The sequence below is a fragment of the Brachyhypopomus gauderio genome, chromosome 5 (genome assembly GCF_052324685.1).
Source record: "Brachyhypopomus gauderio isolate BG-103 chromosome 5, BGAUD_0.2, whole genome shotgun sequence".
In the NCBI taxonomy this organism is placed as follows: domain Eukaryota; kingdom Metazoa; phylum Chordata; class Actinopteri; order Gymnotiformes; family Hypopomidae; genus Brachyhypopomus; species Brachyhypopomus gauderio.
The window spans coordinates 34085432-34109071 of NC_135215.1; the positions used below are offsets into that span (position 1 = coordinate 34085432).

At 39.0% G+C, this 23640-nt stretch overlaps 1 protein-coding gene and 2 pseudogenes across 6 annotated transcripts; all 3 read right to left on the bottom strand.

Moving 5' to 3' along the window:
* Positions 1-3786: 3786 nt before the first annotated feature.
* Positions 3787-10829, bottom strand: LOC143515237 (UDP-glucuronosyltransferase 2C1 pseudogene; annotated as a pseudogene). Of its 2 annotated transcripts, none has more exons than XR_013131066.1 (3): positions 10629-10829; positions 10221-10259; positions 3787-5506 (listed from the first exon to the last, which is right to left on the bottom strand). The product of XR_013131066.1 is annotated as a UDP-glucuronosyltransferase 2C1 pseudogene, transcript variant X2 (transcript). The 2 variants fall into 2 exon arrangements; XR_013131065.1 differs by having other exon boundaries at positions 10217-10259; positions 10629-10821.
* Positions 8047-10836, bottom strand: LOC143513968 (UDP-glucuronosyltransferase 2A2-like; annotated as a pseudogene).
* Positions 10837-11656: 820 nt separating this feature from the next.
* On the bottom strand, positions 11657-20636 carry ube2q2 (ubiquitin-conjugating enzyme E2Q family member 2). Of its 4 annotated transcripts, none has more exons than XM_077007359.1 (14): positions 20491-20636; positions 20142-20360; positions 18063-18167; positions 17776-17898; positions 17614-17670; positions 17186-17326; positions 15481-15565; positions 15170-15230; positions 14993-15083; positions 14824-14882; positions 14370-14418; positions 14190-14285; positions 14038-14104; positions 11657-13920 (listed from the first exon to the last, which is right to left on the bottom strand). In XM_077007359.1, exons 2-14 carry the CDS (start codon positions 20298-20300, stop codon positions 13889-13891), a joined length of 1125 nt encoding a protein of 374 aa, XP_076863474.1. In that variant the 5' UTR covers positions 20301-20360; positions 20491-20636; the 3' UTR covers positions 11657-13888. The 4 variants fall into 4 exon arrangements, with proteins under 4 accessions (XP_076863474.1, XP_076863475.1, XP_076863472.1 ...); XM_077007360.1 differs by having other exon boundaries at positions 15047-15083; positions 17186-17329; XM_077007357.1 differs by having other exon boundaries at positions 17186-17329.
* Positions 20637-23640: the final 3004 nt, after the last annotated feature.

A 23640-nucleotide genomic window follows, 5' to 3' on the forward strand; every position in this document is an offset into this window, starting at 1 on the left:
CCAATCAATAGCTGTGTTTAATATCTCTCTTTAAGGATTTAAAAGAGAAATTAATTCATGGCAAATATTTGTGTTATTGGTATTCGATTTAGAGATGTTGGATGCAGTAGTCTATTCCTCTGCTCTCTCGGTTTATGTCTATGCTGTTCACAACACAGCTAACACAAATGTGAGTGTAAAATTATGTCAAACATATAAAGCTGCCGGCAGATAAAACTTCAGTCTTCTACTGAACTGTCTTAAATCACATGAACAACTATTTCAGACAAGATAATCATTCTCTTCCTCTTTAATAGCTCTGTACTGCTAAATGTAACTACTGCCCCTCATTGATTCTGGTGAGGTACAACCTAAACAATATATTGCATTCCTTTCCCCTGAAACCTGAGCAAGGAACCAAACCTTCCCCTACAGTTACATTATTTTATACACAACCAAGTACAATGTAAAAACAAACAGTTTATCTAACAAATTCCCCCAAATGAGATGGCAGCTTCCTGACACTCCTCTGACATTCCTCTGCACGGTCAATAGGAACTGCCTCTGTGGCTGCTATGGGCTGGACAGTCAGACACGACCCTTCTGTACTCTGACCTCCAGTACAGCATTCACAGGCTATAGGTCAGAAGACGCGTCCTCTACAGCCTACAGTTCTGTGTCAGGGTGTTCTCTCTGTGAATACCCGAAAAGTTGATCTTTGAACTGAATTGTTTATCACCCAGAAGTACCATGTAAGATACTAGACCTATAATTGCCTCAACCAATCCACCATTTCAGTCCATGCCCCAGGTTCCTGGTATATACATAATCTCTGGTGTTGAACTATTGAGCTATAGTTGTCATGGCACTCTTTCTGGTTGGTTTGCTTTGCTTCCATGTTAGTCTTAAGGTTCAGATATATCAGATAGTGTAGAACACAAATGCCTTCCCCTCGAATGCCTTCCCATCTGTGGGTGAGCATCCGGTGCCTGACTGTGGGGTTATTGAGCAATGCCCTGTAGAGGTTTGTCTCTGGGGTTTCTCATGAACTCAACTGTCTAAAAATAAAACTCTTCACTGTGAGTCAACTTTCTTGCAAATTACACATCTATACCATTTGTCTGGAATGTATGCTGGCTCATAGCAACTGTCTTGAGTAGGTGGTATCCTAGACCACATCTTTACGTCATTAAATGAATCTCCATCAATTCACTGTAAAAATGTAACTGTGAAGAATGTGTAATATGTGATATTAATGTTTTTATACATACACCTTATGTTGTTGTCTTTGTTCCTGTGATTTCCTTGTTTTCTGCAAGGAGTCATAACTGTTCACATTGCCAATATTTGGTATATGTCATAGTCCATTTGTTAATTTTCAGTTTTTCCAGTCTTTTGAAAATAAATATGTATATTAAACCCGTTTACTCCTCTTTTTTCCATATCTATAAATGGCAAACTGGGCAATTCATTTAAATGAGACGACTTAAAAGAAGTCGCCACCCCCAATAAGTTTTACAGCTGCTACTTTGCTAAACTGGAAGCAGAGACAGGTAGAGACAGGTACTCTTATCATTGGTATTTTTCTGCTATTCCTGGTTTTGTATGGGAGATTACTCTTTGGCTGATCAGAGAGGGTCACAACTCCAGAGAGGTTTGTAGCAAAAATTACATGATGCAGTTGTTATCTGTTTTAAATTTGACAAGGAAATTAATCATTTCACAGAGTTGTATAATCTAGGTTCAGAAAGTAAAAGTCCTCACCAGGATTTTGCTCAGGCTTCCTGGATTGTGTCGATTCCACTCATTTTACCTGGATTGCACTAATTAGAAAATCTAGCAAGCGTGAGCAAAATCCTGGTGAGGACTTTTACTTTCTGAACCTGGATTATACAACTCTGTCATTTCTATACAAGAAAGCCATAAATTGATGTGAAGAAGCTACTTTGTGCATTATCTATTGTTATCCACTAGAGGGGGGTGTTGCCTACTACAATCAGTGATTTACTGCGGCCCTAATAAGGGCTCCAAAGGGAGGGTTTTATGAGTCAGCCTGACACAGTTAAATAGTGCACTTGAGTTGTACATACTGTGGAGAATTATATTTTAATTTTATTAAATTACATTTTACTAGCATTTTACTAGTATTACATTACTAATCAACTGCAGTACAATCAACTGCTTTGCATTAACCTTCCTTACAGATAACAAAGAGTTACTGAGTATATTATGGTATATGCGGAGATGTGGAGTTATAGAAAACAGGAACTTAGAAAGTAGCATCTGTGAGCAGGAGGATGAAACTGTATCAGAGAGGAAGTCTGGGACCCAAGTCGTTACGGCAGTTCAGGAAAGTATAGAATGAGCTCATCTTGAAAGTGGACTAATAGGAAAAAGGAGTGCATTTAGGGTATTAAAATGCAGCAAGTGACTTATGGTACATGTATGGTGTCGAAAGAAGCAGCAAGTGGTTCATGTTTTGGGTGGAGTAACAGGATAAAAATAACATAACGACTTCGAATGTTAAACTTTGGATCTTAATTCCTGGTAGAGGAGTGCTGTAAGATCTCCTGAGATATCTTGGTGTTAATAAATGGTTAAAAGATCTGGACTGGAACTGGTATTTATTTATTTTTTGCATCAATGAGCCTGCTGCACAGGAGAAGACTAGAGTGCAACAATACCAAATATTCATTGTTTTGTGGTGTGATAAGGAGCAACTTTAGACAGTTTGATCTTATGAAGTGGTCACATTTTATCCAAATGTTTAACTTTAGAACTTACACCAAGCTACTAGCTCTTCAAAATGTCTTATCCCCGAGTCATTCTGTCTCAGTACAGAGAGAACACAAGAACCACACATAACTTAGAGGCCCATACAAAGGTAGGAACCCTAATCCTGGCCACTGCTTCCAGGTGAGACAGATAGGATTTCACAAATGCTATAAAGGGGTATTTTAACAGTGGGTGTATAAAAACACTTTGTAACATGAGAATCTGAGAACATGACCTAATAAGGTAACAGTGGGTCAGTGAGTACAGAATGGGTCAAATCTAGCACTGAGAGCGATAATGACTATTCATTAAATGCAACAATGTGTTCCATGATTCATACTTTTTTATACTGATCTCATGAATTAACCACAAAATTAATAATCAAGTATACTCTTATATTTACACATCACATGTTTATAATTTTCTGACAAAGAGTTACTCAGGTGTCATTCTTTATAATTATATAATTCAGGGCAAACGATGCCGTAACTAATTATGACTTGCAAAGCAGGTAAAGTCGAGTGATCCAAGTACTGATGTGTACAGCTGGAGAGCCTATATCAAACACCTTCTGTGTAATAATCTCAAAATGAAGGATGACAATAACAAGAGTGTATTGACACTTTGCTGAAATAGAAACTGTGAAAAACATGGAGAACTAGTAGCATGCCTAAACTCGAAAAGGGGTGTGGTCCCTTATTCTTTGGAAAGGATATGTGTATTTAGCTTTAAAAAGATTGTGAATAGCAAATGGGAAGAGTAGTAGAGTAAATGACTGAATAATGCTCTGTTTATAGACATGGTTATTTATTCCATGAAAAAGGTCTATATTTCCTTAAGAACTGCTTCATATACATACACTGCAACATGTATAGGGCATCAAATCAGTTCTGAAACTGTATGCTTGCACACTTCTAGCCATGTGTCACTGATACTTTCATTTTGAACATGCTAAGATAAATATGAGGAACGATGTACAATAAAAAAAAAGTTTTATAACAGTCTTAATATGATTTTACAGATTGTTTCAGATTGTGAAAATAGCTGTTATAAATTGTGTAAATTATAAATCACATATACAGAAGGGTTTTTTTTTTTTAAATAAAAAGGCTAAAAAAAAATAGATCAAAATGTCCTATCTACAAAGGTTAAGTAAACACAAACATTATTCAAGTTTCACTTTCTTTTGAAACAAAATAAAATAAATATATTTAATCAACAAAATGGATAGCCAACAAATTAACAACATGGTCCCGAGCAGTGTAAGTATAACATCTACAGAGTAGTAGGCAATCCAGGACATCCTGAAAGACTGTGTGCGTAAGTGGGGGGCCCCTCTGTTCCTCATGACAAATTCAATCCAGAAGATTGCATGATCGAGAGGTTTTATGGGCTGGTCTCGGTGCAGTCTAGACAGCCTTTGCATGTTGCTCCTGTATGATGGATTATACAGCACCTCCTTCAGCGCCTCCAAAAAGACTGTTTTATCCATAGTTGCAAGGTCCACAAGTTTTGCGGTTCCCTTTGCCTTCATCCTAGAGAGGTTATCAGGCTGATCAAAAGCTAAAGGTAGACCTAAAAGAGGCACACCATGGTAAATAGCCTCCTGAATGCCATTGGTTCCTCCATGGGCTATAAACACCTTTGTTTTGGGATGACCAAGAAGGTCATTTTGTGGCATCCAGTCCACAAGCAACGTGTTATTACCAAGGCTAGCAGGCTTAGGTCCAGTGAATCTCCAGATGACTTTTTGAGGAAGCTGAGAAAAAGCTGTTGCTATCTCTTCACTAATGTCACCTGGAAGCTCCCCAAAAAGGGTCCCTAAAGACATGATGATGACACCATTCTCCCCTGAGCTTTGAACAAACTCTTCTAGGTCAGCAGAAAGTGGCTTAGAGGGTTTGCATTGAAAGCCACCCATGTAGACTACATTTGGCATTGTGGGTCTTGGAAATTCAAAAGTGAAGTCATTTCTCATAAGCCAGATGTCTGCATTCTGAAAGAGGGAAAAGTAATCAACTTCAGGGCCAAAGTATTTCTGACAGAAAGACTTGTAATGTTGACCGCAAAGCCTTGACTGTTCATAGAGAGTCATGAAATAAAATAAAAAATTAAAAACTCTCTGGGAAAAAGTCATCTTGTCTGTCAGTTCTGCTCCAGGAGCTGGTACATACGACAGAGGTGAGGGAGCAATAGCAAAATGGGCTTCTCCAAGAATGGTCCAACGGACATTAAATACAAGAGGAAGACCAAATCTGTGTGCTAGTAACACACCACCTCCAAAAGCAGGGTCCGTTAAAACAACATCATATTTTGCATCTTGGATAAAATTCATTAGGGTTTTGTTTTCAAACATCATGGCAGTCATATTGCAAATATCTTCATGGAACTTGGAGAATATCTCCATAATCTCTTGACTTAATATTAACCGCTCCCAGTAAGACTTCCCATGTCGTCGTATTTGCAGCAAACGAGATGCAAAGATGTTTAAGAATTCATAGTCATATCTGCCCATCTCAACTGTGATGCAATTGTAGTAGGGGGACTCCTCTTTGATGTGCCAACTATGTGAACCCCGGATCACAGTGATATTGTGGCCTTTTGAGTGTAATTCCACAATCAGAACCTTCATGTTGACCCAATGGCTTCCATCAACTGGATATACCAAAATGTTACCACAGTAGGACCCACATAGGAGACATGTCAGGGACAGCAAAGAGAAAAGGGCTGAGTGGTGCATCTTCCTTATAACCTTTAGTGAGATAAAAATGGGAAAAAAATGTTATAAAAAATCCTGCATATCAACAGTACTGTATATTGGCTCAGAATGAGACATAATTCCTAAAGTCTTACTGTGTAATACATTCCCAGTAGTTTAAAACATTACTCGACATAAGCAGATAAATACATTCTTGTAGGACTCTTTCTTCAGCATAACAGGCTCCCTTACCCAAGGTGTCCACCATCGGGTTTGAGGATTGCCACCACGATAGGCACTGACAACCTTACGGTCACAGCTCCAGTCTGCCTCACTGACAGTGGAGGCAGGTAACAATGCCCAACCGGACTCAATGTCTCTGCCCTCTCTCGGGATGCGGTCAAAGCTCTGTCAGATGTGAGAGTTAAAGATCTTTTTGACAGGCTCCTCTGCCAGATGTTCCCAGCAAATCCTCACAATATGTTTGGGTCTGCCAGGTCTGTCCGGCATCCACGCTCACCATCTGATCCAACTCACAACTCCTGGTTGACAGCTCACTTTCTCTCTTTAGCCGAGTGTCCAACGCGATTACAAAATTTATCATCGAACTGTGACCTAAGGTGTCCTGGTGCCATGTGCACTTATGGACACCTCTGTGCTCGAACATGGTGTTCGTTATGGACAGACTGTGACGAGTACAGAAGTCCAATAACAGAATGTCACTTGGGTTCAGATCAGAGAGGCCATTCCTCCCAATCACACCTTTCCATGTCCTACTGTCATTGCCCACGTGAGTATTGAAGTCCCCTAACAGAACAATGGAATCCCCAGAAGGAGCACCTTCCAGTATCTCCTCCAAGGACTCCAAGAAGTACAGGTACTACAAACTGCCATTTGGTGCATAAGCACAAACAACAGTCAGAGCTGTTCCCCAACCCAAAGGCACAGGGAAACTACCCTCTTGTCTACGGAGTAAAAGCCCAACACAGGCAGCAAGCCGGGGAGCTATAAGTAAGCCAAATCCTTCCCGCCGCCTTTCACCCTGGGCATCTCCAGAAATAAATAAAGTCCAGCCAGAGGATTGGTTCCAGAACCCAAACTGTGTGAGCCCAACTATATCTAGTTCAGGATAAAACACCAGTAAACTAAGACTGTGTGCACACAACAAACACACACACACCGTAGTCAAAACAAACTCAAAGGACGCAGAAAACTCAACGCGCAAAATAAAATTCAACCGTCAAAACATGGGAGAAAAACCAACAGAAAACAACGTGGAATACTCAACACGTAAAAAGACAAAACTCAATCGTATTGGCACGGGAGGAAAATAACAAAGGCAACAGAAAGAACCCAGAAAAACTCAACGCATGAAAATGAAACCAAGGACGCACTTGAATAAGTAATAAGACAAGGCAGAGAAGAGAGAGAGAATGAGAGAGAGAGAAAGAGAGAGAGAGGTGGCGAGACACCTTCACAACGGAACGCAACGTAGTGAATGAGGAAACATAGAAAGGGTTGAGAGCGTAACAGACAAGCCAAAACAAATCAGCAATGATCCATCACAACAAGCTTCCTTAAGAAGCCATGGCAATCACCGCTGATTGCCCTTGTTAAGCCTGGCACTGACTCAGGAGCCCCCTCCAGTGGCAGCTGGAGGAGTAGCATCCGAACCAGCCCTGACACTCAGGCTCCTTCCCAACCAGAGAGGTTACGTTCCAAGTCCCAGCTTCAGTAACCGAGGATCAGTATGTAAAGGTCCATCCGATCCACAATGCACCAAACCCCTAGTACTATCTCTCCCACAAGTTGTGAACCCATGTATTTTCTTCTGGCTGTGCACTGCTGAACCCCATGGGTAGAGACCCGGGCCACCGGGCACTCGCAAAAGAGCCCTTCCCCCAGACCTGGCTCCAGGGTGAGGCCCCGGTAACCCTGATCAGGGAAAGGGTATCTGAATCCTGTTATTTCTAAATTCCATAGGGGTTTTTGGATCACTCTTTGTCTGGCCCATCACCTAGGACCAATTTGCCTTGGGAGACCCTACCAGGGGCATTGCTCCCGACAACCTAGCTTTGAGGATCATGTAGGCACACAAACCCCTCCATAATGATAAGGTGGCGATCCATAGAGGAGTAAAACATATACAGTATAGTGAAATTGTTTACTTCACACATTGGCATCAGAGCACAGGGACAGCCTTTGTACAGATTAAGGGCCTTACTTAAGGGTCCAACAGTGGCTGCATGGCACAGCCAAGACTTCAACCCACAAGTAATTTACTAGGCCACAACCCTATTCACTGCACTACCAGTTATAGTTATATTACCAGTGTAAGAGAGTTTCCCACTAAGAATAATTTTAGTGCAGTATATTAAAAAAATCTTTCAAACACGAGTGAACCACTGTAACACTGCCAAAGAATTAATGTATATAAAAGGTTGCAGCTAGAGATTTGTTATGCTTGATATGCTTCAGTATCCGAGGATCGGTACACCAAGGCCCCCGCTTTCGGCCACTGCCCAATCCACAAAGCACCGAACCCATAGTACTACGTCTCCCACAGGTGGTGGGCCCATGGGAGAGTGTCTCCTTCAGGCTGTGCCCATGGGCAGAAACCAGGCCACCAGGCGCTCGTCAAAGAGCCTCTCCCCCAGGCCTGGCTCCAGGGTGAGCCCCCTGTAACCCTGATCTGGATGGATGGTCAGATGCTTGATATGGCCGTAACACTGAGAATCTATAAGGGAAAAGTAAAATTGTCCATTCTTGATTATTCATAACAATAAACTGTCATGATTCGGAGGCTCCCTGTTGGCCGCCCCAATCATAAAACTGCACATTTTAGTGTGGCTTTTTATTGTGGCCAAGGTACACCTGTGTAATGATTATTGTGTCTAACCAGTATCTTGATACACCACACCCGTGACTAGTGGAGGGTTTATCTCAGCAAAGGAGAAGTGCTCACCATCACAGATTTAGACCCACTTGTGAAGGAATTTTGAGAGAAAAATGTCTCCTGATTACTCTGTTTACACTGGTAAGCTTATCTGAAATGCAAATTATACCATATAAGGATTGGTGAACCGTGGTGAAAGAGTACACTGTAAACAGGTGTCTAATGTTCCAAACCCATATGAACAGCCATCTATATGGAGCCAAGAATATCTTATAAATCTAGTACATGTGCAACTAAACAATGGTCATCTACAGATCACTAATGTTATATTTTCATTCTCAGTGAAGTCTGATATATCCAAATATGCTCACATAAACAATAATCAGTGAACAATATGGTCCCCAACAGTGTAAGTACAACATCCACATTAAGTAGGCAATCCAGGACATCCTGAAAAACTGTGTGTGCAAGTGGAGGTCTCCTCTGTACCCAACAAATTCAATCCAAAGACTGCATGATCAAGGTTTCAAGGGCTGATCTCAGTTCAGTCTAGACACCCTTTGTATATTCCTGTGAGATGGATTATACAGTACAACCCCCAAAAACAGTTTTGTCCAAAACTGCAGTGTGCACAAGTTTTGTGGTTCCCTTTGCCATCATAGAGAGGTTATCAGGCTGGTGAAAATCTAAAGGTAGACCTTTAGGCAGCCTCCTAAACACCATTGGTTCCTCCATGGGTGACCAACATTTAAGTTTTGGGATGACCAAGAAGGTAATTCTGTGGCATGCAGTCCACAAGCAATATGTTATTATCAAGGCTAGCAAGCTGAGGTTCAATATATTGCCAAATGACATTTTGAGACAGCACAAAAAGCTCAAAAAGCTGCTGCTATGTCTTCCACAATGCTTAATGGAAGCTGAGTGATGTTGGTTCCCATTGACAACAGTAAATTCCTGCTCCCTGGAGAAACTCTTCTAGAACACTTCTAGGAGGTTGCTCAGAGGGATTGCATTAAAAGCCACCCATATAGACTATAGACCATTTGGCACTGTGAGTTGTGGAAACTCAAAAATTAAGTAATTTCTCATAAATCAGATAACTTCAGGCCCAAAGTATTTCTGAAAAATGTACAGTAGTGGGGGTAATATGACCACTGCTTGGTGAAACAAAACATTCCTAATCCTCTGAAAGAATGTCATTTGATCTGTTTGTTCTGCTCCAGGAACAGTCATATATTAGAGAGGTGAGGGCGTGACTACAAAGTGTCCCTCACTGTGGACAGTCCATTAAGCATTGAAAACCAGAGGAATATTGCTTCAATATGTGCTAATATTGCACCACCAATAGGATTAGATATTATCATAATTAGCATCCTGAATGGATTCAATCATGGCTACATCTTCAAATATTTTTGTCATTATCTTTATCACATTTTCATGCAAGTCATTAGGTTTGTAGAATAAGAAATATTCACAGAATTGACAGAATGGTCAAAATATGCATCTTAATGTATTAAGGTTTATTAAGGTTGCTAAATAAATTATAATCAAAAATTTGAAATATATCTACATTGATCAGAATGTATTCTAGAAAACATTCAGAACACGCACTGAATTAATATTGTGCCCATTCACCACTAAGCTGTTTTAGCCTTTGAAAAAGGACTTAAGAAATTGTTTCCAGTTGTAAACAACAATGTAACAATTGATATGTTTCACACTCAATTGTTCTTATTGTTTAGAACAAGTGTCATATTTTCTGGTTCTTAGCAGTGACATTGTACATTGGCACCATGCAGTGCACAGAACACTCTCCAATTAATATGATACTATTCAGAAAATCTATAGAAAGAATTATAGATACTCACCTACTTAGAAGTGAAGATCTAAAGAAGTGGTCACAATCATGCCCTGTAAAGTGGTTTAGATAATAGAATGTAGGTTAAAAGTCATTTTGAATGCTTGAGAGCCAATCAGGAGTGTTATTAAACGAATGCCTTGGCTAAATAGAACCATTGAGTATAATGTACAAAGGTCATTTCCTAAAGCTTGAATGGAAGGAAATTTAGCAATACAACCATTTACCCAGTTCTAACAGGACAATGTGTTAATAGCAGATACTTAACTTCTTATGATAACTACCAACAAACACTGCCATGAAATTAACAATTTCCAACAAGCTTGTCAACAATATTAAGGAACAACTTGCAAGTTCTCTCAAACAGCATTTGATTACAGGTATATTGTGGATATAAGGAATAAATGACTGCATCAACTTACGTTGCCACTAGTGTTGATCCAATGTTTTTGGGGTATGAGGGAGGGACAGTTCTTTGTGATCTCCCTCACATATCCTGTGTACCACATTCCAGGGGAGTTCAGAACGGAGGTGGAGCTGCCCAGAGCGCTGTGACCAAACGTTGCGAAACATATGAAGTGAAAATAGAGCTCACAGAACAACTGACTTCTGTGTACAGTTTGTAGCCATGGCCATATCATTGTAGGTCTATTAAAGGTATTTAGTGGCAAAACAAGTCAATGCATATACAGTGGGATGCCAAAAATGACATGTGCTTTCAATACTTTTGCCAAGCTCTACTGACATTATTACAAACAGCTAAAGAATGTCAGAGTGGACTGAAAAGGAAGGTGTGCATTGTGATTCTAAGTTTTCTCCCAATGTCTGCAGCCATGTCACAGCTGAAATTTCACTAATGAACCCTTTAAAATATAATTTAAATCATATATAAAAAAACATTAATACAATTAAAAAACAAAAGGAAGTTTGTCATTCAAAGTTTCCAAATGTTGCTTATGGGTAAATATTGTTTACACTAAATGTATTTTAGTTTCAGTACATTTAAAAAAATAATTTTAAAAATGGCTTTGGCTCTTACCATCTAGGTCAAACTGATAATACTATGCAAAAAGACACATTTGACGGTAATTCACTGTAATAATTTGTATTGGACTAATTAAAGCTGATGACCAAAACCCCTAAATTGCTGTAGGAGAATCTGGAAACACCAATGCCAGTATAAAATATTGTTATGAATATGGTCAGATTGAACAGTCGGAAAGTGCCCTCTGCTGGCAGAGGAGATGCCTGCAGTATGGTGGACATAAAGCATTCATACCAGGATTTACACACCACCTAGTCTGTTTAGCAATTTTCTGTTCCAGGTGATAAACATATGTAGTAACCAGACCTTCTGAACACTGCTCAAACACAAGTGTTCATATAGTTTTCTTTGACAGGGCGTTTACAGACATCTCTGATGCATGTAGATGATTAATGCATCAAAAAATAACCCTCATAAAATTCTTTATTCATAAACTTGATGCAAGTTTACAAATCATACTGTACAAGGTCAAAATGCTCTTCTGATGGGGGAAATAAAAAACCTTGAAAAGCATGCCAAGAGTATGTTAAGTAGTCCACCATGTGGCGGCACCACAGTAGAACACCATGATTGATCTGAGGTTTTTTTTACGGGGGGGGGGGGGGGGGGAATGTAATTCAGTCATACATAGTAGCACACTGTTACTGACAGCAGTCCAGTTTGATTACAACAAATCAGCATTTACTTCACAATGGGTGGAACCCCTAGATGAACTATAAACCAAACGGTGAACACGAGGGCAGAGTACTCAGCTAGGCTGCTGAGAGAATGCATCAGACAAACTGAAAAGGAATGACAAGATCAACAACCAACATAAGCTTGAAAGCAATCCAAAACAAAATGGTTAACAATTCAATTGACACACATGAAAAATTGCTTCTATGCAAGCCAGTGTCAAATATGGCTTTCCTGTAGTCCTGTAGCCTTTGAAGTGATCTAGGAGGCACACAATATTTGCGCAAAAAAGAAGAAAATTTTCTTACATACAGGGTCATTTTTAAGACTGTACTACAAAAATATGACCACGTTATCACAGGATGGCTTTTAATGGAATGAGATTCAAATAACCATATTGGTGTGATTCTTGACATCATCGCATTCTTCAGATTTCATTATATTTCTTTAACATATTTAAAACACACGGTGATACTGAACTCTTCAGTTAAAATAAACAAAAATATTAAAACGAACCCTAAAAACCCGACTACAGCACTGACCGAGTTTATTAATGTAGCTGACCAGTTTTTTTTTTTTTTGTCCCAAGTTACCACTGAACATGGAAAGCTACCTCCAAAGTCCATTTGGAGTGAATGCTGAGAAGTGTGCAAATAAACACTGATTCAACAAGTTTCACCACGCTTAAACCACTGTAACAGGATCTTATTGACCTGAAAGTTTACCAGTGTTTAGATGATGGAGGTGCAAAAATAATGGTGTTAGTATAGCTCTCCGTTAAGCACAGAATAGTTCCTCCTGATCAGTGCATTTTACCCTATGCCGCGGTGTCATTAATGTGTAGCTGACAACTTAAGGTAAACTGAAATCTTTGCAATAGAAATTTACAAGTAAACTTTAAAAACAGAAAAGGAATGACACTGTGACATCTTTAGAATCAAGATCATAACCCCTGAAAAAATACAGTGGTACTTGTATGTGCTTTTCCTGTTCCATCTTGTACAATTAAAAGCATCCAATTCAAGCTCAAGGTCTCAGGCCCCCCAGATGAAAACTCTATGACCCATTGTGTACTGTGGCACACCCAAGGCCCAAAGAGGTACATAAACGGCACAACAGAAATGACTTGCACCACAAATTCATTTACACGTATACAAGCAGACTTATGTCCAACTACAGAATAACAAGGATACATTCTCTCCCCCCTCCTCCCCCCATTCCAGTCAAGATCCATGTTTGCCAATTACTGGTCAGTTTAGCCACAAGATAAAAGCAAGCAGCTGGAAATTGAATGCAATTCAGTGAAGGTGAATGTACTGAACTAAAAATCCCATACTCTGCCTTATCACTTTTATCATTAAACATAGGGGCTTTTTATGGAGCTCGACCAAATAACTTTAGCAAAAAATAAATGTTTAACAACATCAGCATTACATGTACCAATACATGTTAAAACTGAATGCAAAAGATAAGGAAGATATCAGTGCCAACAGATAAAAGTGGCATGACTTCATGTCTCTTATTGCATCCATTCTTGTTTGAGGTTCAAACACTCCCACACCCCTCGCCAGAAGTTTGGAGCCTTGGTGGTAAAAAAAGAAGAAGAGAAAATCCAATAAAAAGGAGAACAGGGATAACATCCAAAAACTTCATTTAAGTTCTCTGAACACCTGTTGCTCCGGTCAGTTAAAACAAACCAAGGTCTCGTGGCATCTAAAAATCACTCTGTGCAAGACACCCATTAGATTAGTACCAAGGTTCAGAGTAACAAATTCCTCTTTTCCTACATCGAACTGGAGAAAATAAGAGATGGGAGCAGGAGAGAGTGATGAGAGACAACTAGTAATGGGGAAGAGATGGAGATAGAGAGGAAGAATGTACACGCCCATGGATAAGCCCAATAAAAGAGCAAATGGATGATCAGAAATCCCATATTCCCATTGTGCAAGAAGGGACCTCTTCTTAGCCATCTTCTTTAGGGGGTGTATACCAGCCTGTAGGGAAAAAGAAGAAAACTAATGAATTTTGAAAACGGGGTAAGATGAACTCAGTCAATATCCTAAAAGAGGAGAGGAAGCAAATGCTTGTGAAGATACAAACAGCAGTCTTACCATTTTTTTCATGGATCTGGACTAAAGACTTGTATGACTGTTGTGCTCTGGCAAGATTATATTGGTTCTGTTATAAAAGAAAAAGCAGTACAGTGGGCATCCACACTCTTTATAAACATGTTCACAATAAAGCAGAGAGGCCTGGCACAAACCTTATTTGCTCCAAACTGAATCCTAGCCTTCCCTTTGACCAGGGTGGCATTGATTTGCATGATGACGGACTCTATAGAGTAGGCACTGCTCCAGCCCTGAGGGTGCATAAGAACACATGTTTAAGAGGTCTCTGTGAATTAACCAAGCTAAACAGCTAGTGGAACATTAGAAATTCAAACCTGTTTTGTTAGAAGTTCCATACACAAGGCTCCTCCTCCCAGAACATAGCTAGAAAGAAATATATTATATACACACACATATACATACATAGTCTGATTAAAAAGAAAAAAAATGTGGAAATTAACTGAAAATATACAGTATGTGCCACTGTTAAATCACTTAGAAGACATGGCTGACCAATTCTGAATGTATGTAAAAGAATCCTTGATGTAAAAGGTACCCCCCAGGATATTAATAACACCCATACTCTCATGCTACCTCATCATTACAAAACTATTTTCACATATAAAAATACTGGAAACTACTTAAAATTGGTTAATAAACATTTCCTTAAAATAGTCTAAATTACAAGCAGATTAAAGCAGCTTCAAAAACGATGAGCTTAAACAATTACAGAGCACATTTGAAATTGGAAACAAAATATATTAGTGAGAAAAGGATGTTTGTACTGACCCTCCGGAGAGTACAGGAGACACTACCCGTACAAAGGGAGGATCAAAAGGAAAGTTATCCTTAAAAAAATAACAAAATAATACAAAAATAAAAAAAGACACAAATAATAAAGCAAACTGCATTAGGGCATACTTCAAATGTAAAATCATATATTAATTAGAAAACAAACTTTATAAGAGAAGTTGAGCAGAATGTAATCCACTCCTTCTTTTTCCTTCAAGACCTGCAAATCACTGTGCAAAGGACTGTCAGGATCTACCCTGTAACAAGAAGTATAAAGATAATAATGATATCTTTCTTTCAGACTGATAAATCTTTTTAAAAAATTGCACTTGGCTGAACTTACGTCCTTAACTTGACATGCCATTCATAAAGACTGTCGTTGACGAGCTCCACTGAATAGATTCCTACAAAAGGAATAAAGGCAATCTATGAAACCTTGCATTCAACACAGAATTACAACAAATAGGTAGTATTTGAAAGCAAACTCCTCCCACACTGTCTCACTTTGTGCATCCAAAATTTGAAACCACAGAAAGGTGAATGTACATGAATGCGTACACAGCACCAGGAGGTAAGCTAACATCATTTGAGCATTAAATAGCACCAACATTCTAACATTTACACAACATATACCACAGGTTCATGCAGACTGACCTATCTTGTAACTCTGTGACCTATAGATCTCCCTGAGTTCCTTCATGAGACGGTCTGAGGCCTGAACAGAACCAGACACCGCACCCTAAAAATGCAAAATATAGACCTTTCAAAAAAACTAACATTCAGAATACACAACTGCAGACCTTAGAACAACAGCATGATGACTATAGATCAACAATGTGGTCACCCAGTAGATTACAACTTGTCATGTACCGGTAGACCTTGATCAACTTATGGAACACATTATATAAAACAGAATTTATCTGAATATATCTGTAAATATATCAGCAACTTCATGATTAGAACAGCAAATAAGCTGATCACAGTATTTACCAATTCACAGAGATGCTCACAAGTCATTTTTTTGCAAGTCCAAGTCAAGTCTCAAGTCTTTGGTCTCAAGTCCAAGTCCCAAATATTTGAGTGACACTGCAGTCGCAAATCACTTTATAGTTGTAAATGTCTGTTATGACACTTCTGATGTATAAGCTTAAACTGGTAAAAGAAAAAAATACAATTTAAAAAAGCGTGCACACAAATATTTTCCAGATAAATTTTGTATCTGTATTTCTCTCCAAAAAGTATTTTTCTTACAAAACTGACATTTTTCTGGATACAATATTCTCTTCTTTCAGTAGAACATCTGTTATATTTTGTTCTAAAAGATAAAGGATGGCTGTGAAATAAAAAAAATAATCCAAAATCTTTCTAACAATCACATTTTTTAAACTATATACGAAAGGTCTGCATATAAAGAAAATAGCAACCAAATTAGTGATTATAAAATAAAAATTAAAAACAGAATTAAATAATAATGTTTCTGATATAAAAAAGCCCTACAGCAACAAATTTTTGTCTCCTGATCGAACTGGATCAAACATAATCCATTTGAACTTCAAGGTGTCTTTCAGTGTCCAATACAAGGAAAATGTTTATGCAACTAACGCATTACATTTTTAAAAGATCAGGATTGACAGGGTACTGCACTTAGCCTGGCTCGGTGAGGGCGCATTATGAGGCCTCCATGACTGAACACCCTCTCTACTGGTGCACTAGTGGCAAGTCAATACCAAGCTAACTGGGTAAAAATTAGGTTGTTATAAGGAACACACTGTGATGCTAAGCTTGTTTGTAGCAGATGCTAATAACCTTTCAGGCAGTGACTAACCTTTCCGGGTGGGTTTTCAGGTGGCGAATAAAATTAGATGTGGTGAAACCAGCGTCCTGTATTTTTATGCCACACACGCTGCAGTTTGCTGCTCTTCTATTTGCTACATGTGCGAAGTTTTTGTACCCAAAACTTATTATGAATGGTGGAACAGAAGCAAGAGTCCTCACTGGTGCTGTCATGATCGCGATGGTTTGCGGCGCACGCATTTGTGTCACGTAAAGCTAGGTTTATACTTGAGGCGTCGCGACCGGCGTGAGGGTCCGCGCGCCGAAAACGTTACATCAGCGGGCAGCATACAGACAGGCGGAGAAGAGATTGTCAAAAGATTGTTCACGAGTCTCAAATCACGATTCCAAGTAGAGTTAGAAGTCTTTTGAATGCAAGTCTAAGTTGAGTCTGAAGTCACTGTGTATGCGACTTAAGTGTGACTCGAGTACGAGACCCAAACTCGAGTCCCCATCTCTGCCAATTCGAATACAACAACATAATGCAGACAAAATTTGAGATGTTACCTTACCGAATCACACTTACATTCAAGTGGTCTTGCCTCTGGTTCTTCCGTATTTTCTCCAGAATGGCAAGGTTCTCCTTCTCTATACCATCATCTTCTGATTTTTTCCCATCTACAGGTTCCTCCTCTTTCATATCATAGTGGTCTAGATCTTCAATATCCTGCTACCACACAGAAACCAGAAAGAAAATTAGTTAACACATTCACTTTATCCATTTTTAGAAAAGAAACATTTACGGCTCACTGCCATTCAAGAAAGATAAAAAAAAAAGAACAACAGTCTGAGCTACTGAAGTATACTATGTTATGCCCTGGGGGGGAAGAGAGGGGGGGTGGTGCACCAGCCCAGTTCTGTCTTGTTTTTTGTTCTTTATTTGTTTAAAAATAAAAAAAAATTCAATTATAAAAATAAATAAATAAAATTTTAAAAAGAACAACAAAAAAAAACCTCTGGCATTTCTTCTTCTTCCTCTTCTTCAGAGGTAACTTCATCTGTTGTTACATGCTGGAAGGAACAACAGAAACAATGAAAACAGAATAAAAAAATACTATCCAAGTTCAACCCAAAACAAATGAAATAAAACTGCTACTTAAAAGAGATGTGTTTAACCTTTCTCTCATGGCTGATGGGTCCAGCAGGAAGAGGCTGGTCCAGCATCTCCACATCTGGATGCTGGGGTAGATTGTACAGTCGACAAAGATCACAGATTAGCCTTTTTAACTGCTGGAGGAGCTGGAGGGAAAGAGGAAAAAAAAAGACTTCGTTTCCATTGTTGGCAGATGATCACACAATTAAGAACAAATACAGGGTGGTAATATGAAAAGCACAAAGGCCATGTTAAAATAAAATAAAGCAATTTTAAGTTAAAAAGAAAATGCTTCAATCTGTTTCCTTACTAGAGTACTGCCTCTCCGAACATCTTCCAGCCTCTCCAACACCTCTGTTAGACTTGGATCATCTGATTCCACAAACCATATAGGTGGGGTTAAAGGGTAAGACTCCTAGAAAAAGACAATTAAAATACAAAGTCATGTTTTGATGTTCGAGTAAACAAACTATATTGTCCTCTGTAGTGTTTAAGTTAAATTCAGTACGAGTTCAGGTATGGACATTTGACAAAATACATTTTGTAAAAGGCTGTGGTGCAAGCAGTGCAATGAAAACTAAAAAGGTAATGACGTGTTCGTTTTTCCTGCTAGGCTAGCAAAAACCAAACCTTTCCACGCTTAATTAGAAACACGCAAAACAAAAGTAGGACAGTGATGTCTAGAATTCACTGATGGCAGCTGGCACAATGCATAAAGCAGTTGTATAAAGCCTCGTTTTAAAATCGAATGGTTTATTTATTCATATAAATATTCCATTGCCGTCCTTGTAGATAGGACAAGTACTATTTGTTAAATAGCCATGTTTATATTTTTTTTATAATACATAACTACGCATGTCAAATTTGACAGGTTTCAATTACTCTTTATTGTACCAATTCAATAGAGAATACTTTAACACACTGAACATCTCCATAATCAGCTTCCCAAGCCCGACTATAAAGCTGCTATCTAAGGTAGACAGATAGATCCCAGATAGCTAGCATAGTCATATCTTATGAAACTATTAGGAATTTTGGGATCTGTGTTCTACCTTGCAATCACTTATTAGCAACAGTTGAAGTAAACTAGTTAGGTTATCTTAATTACCCAACATAACAATTTTAACTAAATAGCTACCTAACAAAACTGTTGTAATTGTATATATTAACAATAATAATTAAAAATCTAAATGACAGACCAAGATCCCAATAATCCTTTTAGCTATATACATCGGTGATTTAAATCAATTTAACTCTTGGGGAATTTAAACTCACTGCTAAAGTGAAACATTTTGGTCAAATACCTCTATTGCGCAAATAATGGTATCCTCGGTATTTAAATTTAAATATCTAGGTTGTAGACACCTAATCCAGCTAACGTTAACGGTCTAGGTAGACACCGAATCCAGCTATCGTTAACTATCTAGGTTGTGTAGACACCGAATCCAGCTAACGTTAACTATCTAGGTAGATAGGACACCTAATCCATCTAACGTTAACTATCTAGGTAGATAGGACACCTAATCCATCTAACGTTAACTATCTAGGTAGACAGGACACCTAATCCATCTAACGTTATCTAGGTAGATAGACGCCTAATCCAGCTAACGTTAACTATCTAGGTAGATAGACGCCTAATCCAGCTAACGTTAACCATCTAGGTTATGTAGACGCCTAATCCAGTTAACGTTAACTACATATCTTAATAACTATCCAACTAGATAACATTAGCTACTTTTATTAAAGTTTTATTGTTGCTTCCTATAGTCTTGCTAAAATCAAGCCCCTTCTGAGGCACTTATCAAACACATCTGTGCATCAACGGACTAACTAGTTAGCTAGTTAAGATTAGCCGGATAAAGTGTCACATTCCAACACAGATTAGCCACTACGACTCAAGCTAGCCACCCCTCAATTTAACAGGCTTGGGTTAGTTAGCAGACAACAACCTGGACCAGTAAACCGCTGAGGGCATGTAAACAATGGTTTTATTTTTATTTTGTTTTTTTCTAAAAGATGTTTTTTTTATATATAAACTGCGCAACTAACCTGGTTGCAAGTTTACGTCAGCAGCGAACTAACCAGTTAGCCAGCTAGCGGTGGTTAGGGTAGAGTGAGCTTGTTCCTGGTGACTTTAACCACTTACTTGTTTCAAGTTAGCTAGATGGTTGTGGACAACGTCGATATGTGTTGCTACACGGGCCAAACTAGACAGATAACCTGGTCACCTTTCACTGACTATGAGGTGCACACATCCAGTGTGGGTGATGCTAACCCAGCTAACTAACCCAGCTAACCTAGCTAACTCCAGTTTGGGTGTTGAGGGACGGTTAGGACACACAGCTATGTTAGCTAGCTAGTTATCCTGAGTCCTCCAGTGTTTCCTTACCGTAATGTTGCAATGGATAATCAACAACTTTTCCCCGGTCACGTTAAACTGGCAGCTGAGCTCGTCGGGCTTCCAGTCGATAATTCTGAAACGTTCGTGGTTCGGGTCAAAAATTGACTCCAAGAACTTTAATTCGGCCTTCAGCCCCGAAACCGACATCTTCCACTCATCTCCAGTCAGGCCGCAGGCGAGGAGGACCAGTAGTTAGCGACGCCAGAACTGTAACAAAAGAGGGGGGTGTGGAGAACATAACATAATCATAGACTTATGTTGCATGGTATGATCGCACTGTTCCCTTTAACGAGAGAGCGAGAGACAGACAGGTAGACAAGCAGGCAGACAGACCTACCGAAGGGAGCCTGACGTCCCTCATTGTTCACGTCCACTCAGCAGTGCAGTATATATACATATATATATATTGCACTGGTTTGTCTTGTGCCCACTGAATAACGTAGCTGTACAACATATACAGCGCCCTCCGTAATTATTGTCACCCCTAAAATGTGTTAAAATATTTTTTTTTATTATTATTGCAGAAGCATAATGTCACTCTGAAAAAATGAGCAAAAAGCAACCTTGAACTCAAGTGAAAAAAAACATAAAGAAAAAATCCTGAGTAAGAAATAATTATTTCCCATAAAATTACCATAAAATGTTCCACAATTGTTTGAAGCCTTAACAGTTTCTTGGAAATAAATGTATTTGAATCATTTATGTCATTTCTACTGTGGTTTATAAATTGGATCAAAGTATCGAGGAACCTTTAATTAGTAATTCTTCACTTCCTGTTTCCCTGGGGTATAAATATGGTGTTACACAGAGGCCTATTTCTGCTCTTAAACATGGGAAAGATAAAAGAACACACTACTCAAGTAAGGCAGATGTGTGTCGACCTTCATCAATCAGACAATGGTTGCAAGAAAACAAGCCTGGAAGAGGGTGCAAGTGTATCTTGCCACCATGCACAGTGAGAAAGATGGTAAGAGAAGTGAAAAGTTCTCCAAAGCTCACTGTAAGAATTTAATCAAATGGTAGCACCTTGGGTCTAGGTCTCCCAAACAACCATCATGTGCTATCTACATGCCAACAAGCTGTTTGGTAGACATGCAGAGAAAGCCTTGGAGGTTGCCAAGTGGTACTGGGATTTTAACTGGGAGTGTTTGCTGCCAGAAACTCCATCCTAGTCACATCTGACCAAAGCAAACACTCCAAGTGGGTCTGGCATAACACCAAGGATGAGTACGCAGAATACGTTAACGTCATCAAATCTACCCAAAAATGGTTCATAAGGCACAAAATCTAGCTCCTCTCAGGTCCCCAGACCTCAACCCAATAGACAACCTGTGGGTTGAGCTGAAGGAGAATGCATAGAAGACGACCCAGGGTGATTTAGAGAGGTTGTGCGAAGAGAAGTGGTTGAGGATCCCTCTTTCTGTATTTTCCCATCTTGTGAAGAGTTATAGGAGAAGATTTATTCATTCATTTATTATTAATGACCACACAACAAGTTGGTGGAATTTGCTTCCGGTACAGCATAACATACTCACATCTCTGTGTCAAAAGAAAAAACAAATGCATAAATACAACTACAATATACAGACATAGACAAACAATTCTTTCAGATCATACATTGATTTAGTGACCACACAGCAGTTGGAAAGAAACTGTTTTTGAGTCTGACTGATTTTGTTGGTAGGGACCTATAGCGTCTTCCAGAAGGCATGCGTGTAAACAAGTGATATGCAGGGTGAGAGGGGTCTGAAGTGATCTTTTTGGCTCGTTGTATGATGCGTTTTTGATACAGTGTGTCTATGGATGGGAGGGTGTGGCCAGTGATTTTGGATGATTTATCTATTATACATTGTAGTTTATTTCGTGAATGCTTATCCAGATTTCCGTACCAGACTATTATAGATGAGGTAAGTATGCTTTGGATGATTGCTGTGTAAAACTGAAGGAGGATGTTCGGCCTGATTCTAAATTTTTTCAGTTGTCTGAGGAAATATAGTCTTTTATTGGCTTTTTTGTATATTTGGTGTGAATGCTGTCTCCATTTGAGTGAACTACTGATGTATGTACCAAGGAATTTGAATGAGTCTGTGATGGTAATAGGCTGAGTGGAGATGAGGATGGATGTTTTGTAAGTAGGTGAGCATGAAAAATCGACTATTAGTTCCTGTGTTTTTGATGTATTAAGCTGTAAATTGTTGTTTTGGCACCAAGTGACTGCTTGGTTGACCTGTTCACAATAATGATATTCGTTATTGTTACTGATGAGTCCAATTATTGTTGTATCGTCTGCATATTTAAGAATGGAGACTGAACTGTGAGTGGATGTGAGAGTGTTTGTGTAGAGTGAAAAGTGCCATGGTGAAAGAACACAACCCTGGGGGGCACCTGTACTTAGGGTGAGAGGTTGGGATGAGAGGCTACCCATCCTGACTCTCTGTGTTCTTTGTGACAGGAAACTGTGAATCCAGTAACATAGGTTAATATCAATGTCCATGTCCATAAGTTTATTGAAGAGGATGACTGGGTTGATAGTATTGAAAGCGGAGCTGAAATCAATAAACAATATCCGGGCGTAAGTGTTTGGGGATTCTAGGTGTTGCATAATCCTGTAGAGAGCCAGGTTAACTGTATCTTCAACGAATCTATTAGACCGGTAAGCAAACTGGTAATTGTCCATGAGATGAGAAGTAAGTTCTTTCAAGTGTGAGAGTATGATTAGTTCAAATGATTTCATAACAACGGATGTAAGAGCGATAGGTCTGTAATCATTAAGACAGGATATTTTGTTATTTTAGTTTTTGGTACAGGGATGATAACCGAATCCTTAAGACATTTTGGAACTGTACACTGACTGAGAGAACAATTGAAGATAAAAGTAAAGATTGGAGCTAGTTGAGCTGCACAGTGTTTTAAAACAGCTGGGGTGACTCCATCAGGGCCCGCTGCTTTCCTCTTTTTATTTTTACTAAAAGAGGCTCTCACTTCCTCCTCCTGAATGTGAAACTGAGGTAATGGTGGAGGAACTGGAGTCGGAATAGAAGGGATAGGCTGCTGTTCGAATCTGCCATAGAAGTTATTTAATGTGTCTGGTAGGTCTCTACTACTGTCTAGTGAAGGGCAGGGCCTTTTTTTGTAACTAGTCATGTTTTTTATTTTTTGCCAAATTGATTTAGTATCATTAGATGTTATTTGCTGTTCTAATCCGTGTGCGTATTTGGATTTGGCTTTTCTAATCGCAGCTCTGAGTTCATATTTAGCTGTATTATATTGCTCTTTATTTCCCTCTATAAAAGCAGTATTTTTTTTCTTGCGAAGGAGTTGAATGTCTTTTGTGAACCAAGGTTTGTTGTTGCTGTGTATTTTCACCATTTTGGTGGGGATACACATCTCCACACAAAAGTTGACGTATGACGTTACTGTGTCCGTCAGCTATTTTTTTTTCCAGAGTGAGATTATGCTTCTGCAATAAATTTATTTTAAGGCTTTT